The sequence below is a fragment of the Pantherophis guttatus genome, chromosome 2 (assembly GCF_059756535.1).
Source record: "Pantherophis guttatus breed Tessera chromosome 2, ASM5975653v1, whole genome shotgun sequence".
In the NCBI taxonomy this organism is placed as follows: domain Eukaryota; kingdom Metazoa; phylum Chordata; class Lepidosauria; order Squamata; family Colubridae; genus Pantherophis; species Pantherophis guttatus.
In genome coordinates this window covers 275,946,808-275,957,333 of record NC_142064.1, presented here as the reverse complement: position 1 = coordinate 275,957,333, position 10,526 = coordinate 275,946,808, and the positions used below count along the sequence as shown (strand labels likewise).

Below are 10,526 nucleotides of genomic sequence, written 5' to 3'. Positions count from 1 at the left end.
TTGCTATAACTTATTAATAATGTATAGAATATACATTATGATCTTAAATGGACTCCAGAGGATGGTAGAGGATGGGGTTGTGATGGGTCGGACACAACTTTGCAACTAACAACAACGATAGAATATATTGGACATTTGATACAGGAACTGCTGGTAATTGAAGACTTCTCAGCTATCCGTCTGTATTTCACCACTTAAATTGAAATTTGTTCTTTTTTACTGTCTTTTATATTTTTATACCTTTATTCATATGAACATTATTGTTTTTTCTTTGTATGTACAAAAGAAAAATAAAGAAATAAATGAAATTAAACTTTTAGGTCTTGAGTTACATATCAAAAATTCAGTGGCAAAAGAGATAAAATACCAGGAAGTAATAGAATATTTGTAGTTCAGGGTTGAGTTTGTTTATTTCTCGTAGATGTTTCATTACCATACTAGGTAATACCATCAGTGCAATTTGGTAATGAAACAAGTGCAACAAAACAACCAAGCTCAGAGAGCACCAAGGACCTTCGCATATCAGGAACTGCTCAATACAAGCTAAAAAGCATTTCTGATTTTTCCTTCTTTTGGCCAAATCCACAGATCACCAGGTATTCCCAATAGATCTTTTTTTTAAATTAGCCCCTTTTCTGAATATCTCTTGCCAACTTTAAATTATTCAGCCTGAAGATTCCTGAGACCTCACTGCAATTCCATGCTATGATTCCTATTTGGGGCTCTTTCAATCTTTTCTCCTCTTTCAAGCATTCCTTGTCAAACAGGGATCTCCAACCTCGGCCATTTTAAGACTTATGGAGTTCAACTCCCAGAATTCCCTAGCCAGCATGGCTGACTGAGGAATTCGGGGAGTTGAAGTCCACAAGTCTTAAAGTTGCCAAAGTTGGAGACTCTTGATTTAACATATTTTCTTTGCCATTTCTATTCCAGTGATGGTCATGAAAGGTTTCTCCACCATCCAGACATTCCTCCTAAAAGATTTTTTCTAGAAAATAAGAGTGGAATCCTTTCTGAATCTCTTCCCACACTGTGCATTTTTATGGTTCTCTCACATGGATTTCTTTAGGTCTGATGGGGCTACTCTTCCAACTGAACATTATACCATAGACCATATATTTCTGTTTTTTTCCAGGAGAGTCCTTTTGGAGAAAAAAAAAAAAACATTTGGGATAAAGTTCCCAAGTTAGGATTTTTCTCTTTTGTGGGTCTGTTGGTGTTGAGAAAGGTGATTTTTCTGGCTGAAGCTTTTTTCACACGCCACACATTTGTACGGTTTCTCTCCTGTGTGAATTCTTTTGTGTTTGATAAGGTTCGCGTTCTGAGTGAAGCTCTTTCCGCACTCCAAACACTTGTACGGTTTTTCTCCCGTGTGGATCCTTTTGTGACGAATAAAGTCACTGTCCTTACGGAAGCTCTTTCCACACTCCGGACAGTTATATGGTTTTTCCCCCGTATGGATTCTTATATGGATTTTAAGATTTGAACATCTGCTGAATGCCTTTCCGCACTTCATGCATTTATATGGTTTCTCTCCAGTATGGGTTTGTTGATGGTATCTGAGGACAAAGTTATAAGAAAATCTCTTTCCGCACTCGGTGCATTGATACGGTTTCTCTCCCGTGTGTTTTCTTTTATGGGACGTAAGGCAACTCCTTTTATTAAAACCCTTTCCGCACTCGAGGCATTTATACGGTTTCTCCCCCGTATGAATCTTTTTATGGCAGCTGAAGTCACTGCTGCAACTGAAACATTTTCCGCATTCCTCGCACTTGTATGGTTTCTCCCCCGTGTGAATCCTTTTGTGTTGCAAGAGTTTGTAGTTCTGACTGAAACTCTTTCCGCACTCCAGGCACGTGTATGGTTTCTCCCCTGTGTGAATGGCTCTGTGTTGGAAAAGAGTGCTGTTCTGTCTGAAGCCTTTCCCACATTCCGAGCACCGGTAGGGTCTCTCCCCCGTGTGAATGGTTTTATGTTGCAAAAGGCTACCTTTCAGATGGAAGTTCTTCCCACACTCCAAGCATTGGTAGGGTTTCTCCCCGGTGTGAATTCTTCGGTGTTTCACGAGGTGAGAGTCTCGCCTGAAGCTCTTCCCACACTCCACACATTTGTACGGTTTTTCTCCCGTGTGGATCTTTTTGTGGTAATCGAGGACACCGATGTCGTGGAAGCTCTTCCCACACTCCATACATAGGTACGGTTTCTCCTCCGTGTGTCTTCTTTCGTGCTTCAGAAGGCTGGAACATCCACTGAACTTCTTCCCACACTGCAGGCATGTATACGGTTTCTCTCCCGTGTGGGTCCGTTGATGTCTCGTAAGGTGACCGCTCTGATTGAATCGTTTTCCGCACAGCAGGCATATATACGGTTTCTCCCCTGTGTGGATCCTTTTGTGTGTGACAAGGTTGGTTCTCTCAGCGAACGTCTTTCCACAATCCAGGCATTGATAGGGTTTCTCCCCCGTGTGGATCCTTTCATGTATAGTAAGGTTACCTCTCTGAGTGAATGTCTTTTCACACCGAAGACATTTATAGGGTTTCTCCTTTGGAGGAATTTGGGGAGGTGAAAGAAGCAGTCGTTTCTTACCAAAATCTATTCCACATCCATATGGCTTCTCCTCTTTACGGGAAATTATATGATTGCTATAACTAAAATTTCCCCCAGAATTTATAAATGCATATGGTGTCTCTTGGATGCACGATGGGCGATGTAAAGCAAGGTAGGAGGTAGAGCTGATACTTTGCCCATCCTCTTGATATTCATATTGTTCCTCTTCGGTCTGGGTTGCATAATACTTAGTGAAATCAGAGTTCTCTTTGTCTTCTTTGCCGTATCTGAGATATTTTCCCTCTTTTTCTTGTTGGTGAACTTCCTGGGTTGGGAGATAAAGGACTTCACTGTATCCAGAAGGTTCCTTCCCTCCGTTCACTTGACAGCTTTTCTTACTCCCTTGTGATGGTTCTTCATCTACAAGTGTGTCTTCTTCAGATTTGATCATTCGGAATACGATTACGCTGGGCTCCTTGCAGTTCTCATGCTCCAGCCCAGAAGCTGATTTGAAGAAAATGAAAAATAAAAGTTAATCATTGTGTACATGACAGAAAAACAGTGCACCCGATACAGGTAATTCTTGACTTACGACTGTAATTGAGCCCGGAATTAATAGTGTAGCTTGTGATGGTCATTAAACGGATCACCATGTGAACGTGCTCGATATTATGATGTGTTTTGCAGCATTTGTTAAACAAATGTGGCAATCGTTAAGCAAATCACTTTGCTCCTATGGGCATTCATTGCCAGGAATCAAACAAAGTTCTAAACATAGTGAAAATTCTGAGAAAGTAAACAGTAGATGTGTTTCGTATCAATTGAGAAATGTTAACATATGAATTTGCTTTGCTTGGGCAGTGGCTGCAATACTTTTTAATCTACTAACTGGATTCAGTGCTATTTATATTCTTGAAATCATCCCAGAATTCCAGACAGCATCTTCTTTAACAGTAACCTATAGACTTATCTTGGGCTAAAGTGTCAGGGTGACAATTAATCCCATTCTGCTTTTGGGTAATCACACCTTGATTTAGAGAAATGGATCGTGACCTTTCCCTGAAGTATACATTAAGAAAATAAACCCAAAGATATATTTTCTAAGAAAAACTCATTTATTTGTTATAAAGAAAATAAAACATCTTACTGATCTAATTAATTACATCTTGGCAAAGCTTTTCCCAGCCACCTCTCCTGGCCGGACCTCTTGGCAGGAGAACAAAGAAAGTTAGAAGAAAGTGAAGGAATGTAGACATGCGCAGTTAGCTTACTGATAAGAAACTTGGCAAGCTACGGTAAGTCGTAGAGTTAAAAAATAAGAGCTCATCTGGTAAATACAAAAACGCAGTGACATAAAGCACTGAGGGAAAACAATGCCACTTGTTCTCAACTTTACATGGAATTTACAAATGATTTACCATATTTTTCGGACTATAAGATGCACCGGTGTAAAAGATGCACCAAGATTTCGAAGTGGTAAGCTAGAAAGAAAATGTGTTTGCCCTCCCTGGACCCCAGGAGCACTCTGCAGGCCTCCAAAAAGCCTCTGTACACCCTGTTTTTGCAAAAAATGGGGTCATTTTGGTCCTCCCAACCCAAAGGAGCACTCTGCAGGCCTGCCAAAGCCTCTGCGCGCCCTGTTTTTGCAGAAAAACAGGCCCGTTTTTCACAAAAACGGGACGTGCGGGGCGGGGCTTCAGGAGGCCAAAAATGGCTATTTGGTGTATAATACACATTTCCACTCTCTTTTAGGGGGTGAGAAAAGTGCGTCTTATACTCCGAAAAGTATGGTACTCACAGTCAAACCAGAGTCCTTTGACTAAACATGCTATTATGAGAACTGCCACTGGTTCTTAAGCAACCTAGGAAGTGGGTGTTTGTAAGGAACAGATGTCAGAGACATTCAAGGCAATATCTTCCTCCCCTGAAGCTTTTTATTTAGATTTATCTGTTCCTGACTCAGACCAGACATCTTCACTTAAATAATATCCTCAAACAGTCAGATGAAAAAGGATCCTAGGCAGTATCTACAGCATCAACTTCTCCATATTTTTATTTTGGCCTTAGATAAGTCCCAGAATATCCTTCTCCTAAATGGAAGGTGCTTTCTCAGCACTCATGGCAACCAAAGATTTTCCACAAATACCCGAATCCAGAGCAAAACAGATCCTTACCCAGAGCAGCCACATTCCTAGAATTCTCCAGCATGACTTCCTCGTACAAGGCTCTCTGGCTGGGATCCAGTAGCGCCCACTCCTCCTCCGTGAAATAAACAGCCACCTCCTCAAATGTTACTGAGCCCTGAAAATCAAAGGAAATGTTCCTCAAAAGAAATCCCAGAAAGTTTTCTTCCAGATTTCCAATTCCTTGAAAGATGAGTTTTGTAAGAGAGAAAATGCTCCTTTTCGGACATGACATACTACTAGGGGGTTTTATAGCAGCCTTTCTATAGATTCACTTTTGAAGCGTCCACAAGTGCACAAGGATGGAATTAAAGTGTGCATGTTGAAGTAGCAACATAACCATCCTGGAGAGATTTTCTTTAGATCAAAATGGAACTCTAGAACTGAGGGGAAAGGTAACCCCAAAAAAGCCAATGCAATCCTAAATTGCATTAACAGAGGGATCCAATCAAGATCACATGACATACTAAAACTACTCTATAAAGCCTAAGTAAGACCACACCTAGAATACTGCATCCAGTTTTGGTCACCACACTATAAAAAAGAGGTTGAGACTCTAGAAAAAGTGCAGAGAAGAGCAACCAAGATGATTAGGGGACTGGAGACTAAAACATATGAAGAACGGTTGCAGGAACTGGGCATGGCTAGTCTAGTGAAGAGAAGGCCCAGTCCCATGATAGCAGTCTTCTAATATTTGAGGGGCTGCTAGAGAGAGGAAGGGGTCAATCCATTTTTCAAAGCACCTGAAGGCCAGACAAGGAATAATGGAAAGAAACTGATCAAGGAGAGATTCAACCTAGATATAAGGATAATTTTTTTTGACAGAACAATCAATCAATGGAACAGCTTGCCTTTGGAAGTTGTAGGAGCTTCATCACTGGCAGCTTTTAAGAAGAGACTGGACAGCCACTTGTCAGAAACGGTATGGGTCTCCTGCTTGATAGGATGGTTGGACTAGATGACCTACAAGGTCCAACTCTGTTATTCTGTTCTGTTTCACCTGCCTGGTTGGAATTAATTCTTGGCACAATTCATCTCAGAGAAAGACTTCAAAGGTCTAAGCACCTGTGTTATTATCTCCTTTTGCATGAAAACTGCCATTTCCTTTCCTAAATACTTCCAAAAAGTTTAATCTTTTCGTAGCTGCTTCTTTGATACAGTAATCCAAAAATGATATATTTGACTTTTAATCCCGATTAGAATGTAATGGCAATACTCCTCTTTTTTGCAATAATTTTACTTCTTTGATTATTTTGATGGGTTATGTGTACGCCTACTGTGTTTATAAAGGTGAATAAACAAAGGACCTGATTCCTCTTCTTGCACATCCCTTAGTTGAGAAATCATACTCTGGTTTCTCTTCAGATCGTATAAATCTTTCGCCTTTTACCTGTTGCATTCATAAGAGCCTTAAATAATCAACTGATTCCATAAATGAATTCGATCTCTCCAAATGCTGCATGTCAACAAGCAACTTGAGCACAGGACCAATCCCGTAAATCTTGAGTGCAATACTTGATCACCATCTGCATTCAGTCTCATGAAAAAAACAGATCTCCAAATGTTTCCCAACTCTGATGAAATTTCCATACCTGAGCGGCCGCTGATCTACCACAAAGAGGATTTTGATTTTCCTCAGAGTTATTGTTTCCCAATAACTGCTCCATAGAAGGATGGGAGAGACTTTCTCCTCCTTCTGGAGGTACCAAGACCATCTGCTTCAAGGGCTCCTGCATCTGAAATTAACAGCCAGAATCACAGAACAACGAAAGTTAAAACAATTGAGCATTGGAAGAAGGGGATTCTTCTCTGCCTCCAAAGCTGGATCATTGCTGATCATCCATGGCTTAGGGCCGGGGTATTTACGGGACCGTCTTCTGCCACCAATTGCCTCCCACCGGCCAGTTCGCTCCCACAGAGAGGGCTTCCTCAGGGTGCCGTTGGCCAGACAATGTCGGCTGGCGACCCCCAGGGGGAGAGCCTTCTCTGTGGTGGCACCTACCCTCTGGAACAATCTACCCCCAGAGATACGAGTGATCCCAGACCTCCGGACTTTTCGTCGGGCCCTTAAAACATATTTTTTTCAGTTAGCCGGACTGTCCTGATTTTACGGTGCGTTTTTAAAATTTGAAATTGGTTTTGAATTGAAATGTTTTAAATTATGGGCCAAACTTTATTTAATTATTTTAAATCTATTTTAACTTTTGTGTACAAATGTTTTCCTTTGGCTGTTCACCGCCCTGAGTCCGAAAGGAGAAGGGCGGTATAGAGATCTGAAAAATAAAATAAATAAAATAAAATTCTGTATCCCTGGGTGGAGATGCAAATTGCCTGTCGGATAGGCAGGGTGGAGAATAATCTGGACAGGGAAATAGCACTCTGGGACTGCAAGTGGAGGGAACCCAAAGTCATTCCTATAGTTACAACCTGGATTTGTGTCAGCAAAAGTGGACTGTGTTATATCCATAACTGCAGTGGTGAAATCCAAATTTTTTTACTACCGGTTCTGTGGGCGTGACTTGGTGGGCGTGGTGTGGTGTGGCTTGGTGGGTATGACAAGGGAAGGATACTGCAAAATCTCCATTCCCACTCCACCCTGAGGCCAGCTAGAGGTGATATTTGCAGGTTCTCTGAACTACTCAAAATTTCCGCTCCCGGTTCTCCAGAACCTGCTGGATTTCACCCCTGCATAATTGGAGATGCGAATTCTCTTTGGATTCCCTCTCCCTCCTGTGGAATAATCTGGATGGAGAAAGAAAACTCTGGGGCTGAAAATGAAGGGAGACCAAAGCCTCTTCTATTGTTACAACTTGCATTTGGGTCTCCAAAGATGGACCCTGTTAGATCCAAAGTTGGAGATGAGATTTCCCTTCTGCCTGTGGAATAAACTGGACGGAGAAACAGGACTTTGCAATTGAAAGGGAAGGGAAAACAAAGTCTCTTTTATGGTTACAACCTGGATTTGTGTCTCCAAAGGTGGACCACGTTATATCCATAGTTGGAAATAGTTGGAGATGCTCTGGTGGCTCAGCAGACTAATTAACATCCACTTATATCTGCTGCCTGCAATTACTGCAAGTTCGAATCTCACCAGGCTCAAGGCTGACTCAGCCTTCCATCCTTTCTAAGGTAGGTAAAATGAGGACCCAGATTATGGGGGCAATAAACTGACTTTGTATAAATATACAAAAGTATGAAGGCTATTGCTTAACGCATTGCAAGCCGCCCTGAGTCTCCGGAGAAGGGCGGCATATAAATCAAATTTTTTTTTTAAAAAAAATTCCCTTGAGATTCCCTCATCCTCCCCTGGAATAATCTGGACGGGGAAACGGGACTCTGGAACTGAAAGTGGAGGGAAACCAAAGTCTCTTCTATGGTTACAACTTGCATTTGGGTCTCCAAAGTTGGACTGTTATTATAACCAGAGTTGGAGATGGGAATTCCCCTTGGGGTTTCCCGTCTTGCTGTGGAATAAACGGGGAAACGGGACTCTGGGACTGAAAGTGGAGGGAAGCCAAAGCCTCTCTCTATTGCTACCTGCCACCTGCGTTTGAGGTGGACTAGTTAAAAGGAAAGGACGCCACGAGGAGATCCTCCCGGGAGGAGATCAGCTCACCTGAAGCCTCCGCTCCTGGGTCCGAGGAGGGCTGAACGGGAAGCCTCCAGCCAGGATCGCCGCTGCCCGGTAGCAGTTCTCCGCCATCTCCGGGAACAGCCCGGCCAGGATCCGCTACGGGATCCCCCCCCGCCTCCCTTTGCTCCTCTTCCTCCTCTCGAGGCTTCAGCCAGCCCGGAGCGAAGCTGCTGCAGGCGGCTGCAGACAGCCCGGAGCCGGCAGCGCAAAGCGGCGGAAGCGCTCGGCCTCTTGAGCCCGGCGGCTTCGCTGCCGATTCCCCTCCCTGGAAAAGCGCTTCGTCCCGTTCTGGATCCGGGGAAGGATCAGCTGCAGTTCAACTCCCGGCTCTCTCCGCCTTCGGGAGCCTCGGGCGAGAGAGCGCTCCTTCCTAGAGCGTCAACCCTCCACTCTTTCCCTCCGCTCTTGCTCCCCTTTAAAATGTCCTCGGAGGCCGCCGCCCCCCCCCACACTCTTCTGCCCCTTTCCTGCCAAAGGCGACGGCTGTCAAAGCTCTCTCGCGCATGCCCAGTTCCGCTTCATAACCTGTGTGTGGTCCCTGCGGCTCCTTCCAGACTTTGGAAGAAGGGTGGAGCTCAAGCAGCCTTGGGGGAGGGGGGGAGGGGATCAGAATCGGGACAGAGCTTGGAGGCCTTCTAGTCCAGGGGTCTCCAACCTTGGCCGACTTTAAACCTGGAGGACTTCAACTCCCAGAATTCCGTGAATTGAAGTCCGTCAGGCTTAAAAGTTGCCAAGGTTGGGGACCCCTGTATCTTTTTTTTGTTTTTTAAATTTGATTTATATGCCGCCCTTCTCCGGAGACTCAGGGCGGCTTACAGTGCGTTAAGCAATAGCCTTCATACTTTTGTATATTTTTATACAAAGTCAGCTTATTGCCCCCCACAAACTGGGTCCTCATTTAACCTACCTTAGAAAGGATGGAAGGCTGAGTCAACCTTGAGCCTGGTGGGATTCGAACTTACTTTAATTGCAGACAGCTGGTGTTAAATTACAGAGCTCTGTCTGTTGAGCTATCCATCTAGTCCACCCCCCTGGTCAAGCAGGGGATCCTATACCAGGGATGGCTAACCTTTTTGCCATCGTGTACCAAAAGCGGGAGGAGCGGCGGGTGGGGGGGGAGGGTTGTGTGCACGCGTGCACGCACCCGTAATTCTATGCGCCCCGCCCTCCCGCTTTTGGCAAGCGATAGCATGGTGGACCTGGTAGGCCGTTTTTTTGCTCTCTCCAGGCTCCAGAGCCTCTCTAGGAGCCCGGGGAGGGCAAAAATGGCCTTCTCCACCCTCCAGAGGTCCTCCGGAGGCCAAAAATGGCCTGTTTGCCAGCTTCCGGTCCCACCTCTGGGGGTAGGGGGTAGGAAAGGCCGTTTTCGCCCTCCCCAGGCTCCTAGAGAGGCTCTGGAGCCTGGGGAGAGCAAAAAACAGGTTTTCCCAACCCCCTAGGCCCTCTGGAGGCAGAAAACAGCCTGTTTCCCTACTTCTGGGTGGCCCAGAAGGCCCAGAAATCAGAGCTGAGCTCGCGTGCCCACAGATATGGCTCCACGTGCCACCTGTGGCACATGTGCCATAGGTTTGCCATCATGGTCCTATACCATTTCAGAATAATGACTGTCCAGTGTCTTCTTAAAAACTTCCAGTCATGAAGCTCCTACAATGCCTGAAGGCAAATTGTTCCACTGGTTAATTGTCCTCACTGTTAGGAAGTTTCTCCTTCATTCCAGGTTGCTTCTCTCCTTGATTAGTTTCCATCCATTGTTTCTTGTCCTGCCTTCTGGTGCTTTGGGAAATAAATTGACTCCCCCCCTTTTTTGTGGCAGCCTCTCAAATTCTGGAATACTGCTCTCATGTCCCCCCTAGTCCTTTTTTTCTCTAGACTGGCCATACCCAAATCCTGCAACCGTTCTTCCTATGTTTTAGTCTTTAATCATCTTAAATTGCTCTCCTTCGCACTTTTTCTAAAGTCTCAACATCTTTTTTGTAATCTGGTGACCAAAACTGGATGAAGTATTCCAGGTGTGGCCCAAGGAGACCGGGAAAGAGCCTTGGTGGTGCAGCAGACTAAAGTGCTGTTAAGTAACACTAGCTGCCTGCAATTACTGCAAGTTCAAATCTCACCAGGCTCAAGGTTGACTCAGCCTTCCATCCTTTCGAGGTAGGTAAAATGAG

The 10,526-nt window shown here is 44.5% G+C and overlaps 1 protein-coding gene across 1 annotated transcript; it reads right to left on the bottom strand.

The window, feature by feature from the left end:
* Window positions 1-205: 205 nt before the first annotated feature.
* On the bottom strand, window positions 206-9,032 carry LOC148115955 (uncharacterized). Its single transcript, XM_034422031.3, has 4 exons — window positions 8,347-9,032; window positions 6,323-6,466; window positions 4,722-4,848; window positions 206-3,051 (listed from the first exon to the last, which is right to left on the bottom strand). The coding sequence occupies exons 1-4, from the start codon at window positions 8,431-8,433 to the stop codon at window positions 1,187-1,189; spliced, it is 2,223 nt and encodes a 740-aa protein (XP_034277922.2). The 5' UTR covers window positions 8,434-9,032; the 3' UTR covers window positions 206-1,186.
* Window positions 9,033-10,526: the final 1,494 nt, after the last annotated feature.

Excerpts from the sequence above, each read along its gene's own strand:
- LOC148115955 (XM_034422031.3), bottom strand. The coding sequence starts at position 8,433 with ATGGCGGAGAACTGCTACCGGGCAGCGGCGATCCTGGCTGGAGGCTTC. Across the intron at positions 4,849-6,322 it reads GTAGATCAGCGGCCGCTCAG|GGCTCAGTAACATTTGAGGA; the intron begins GTATGGAAATTT and ends TTTGATTTTCAG. Across the intron at positions 3,052-4,721 it reads TAGGAATGTGGCTGCTCTGG|CTTCTGGGCTGGAGCATGAG; the intron begins GTAAGGATCTGT and ends TCTTCAAATCAG.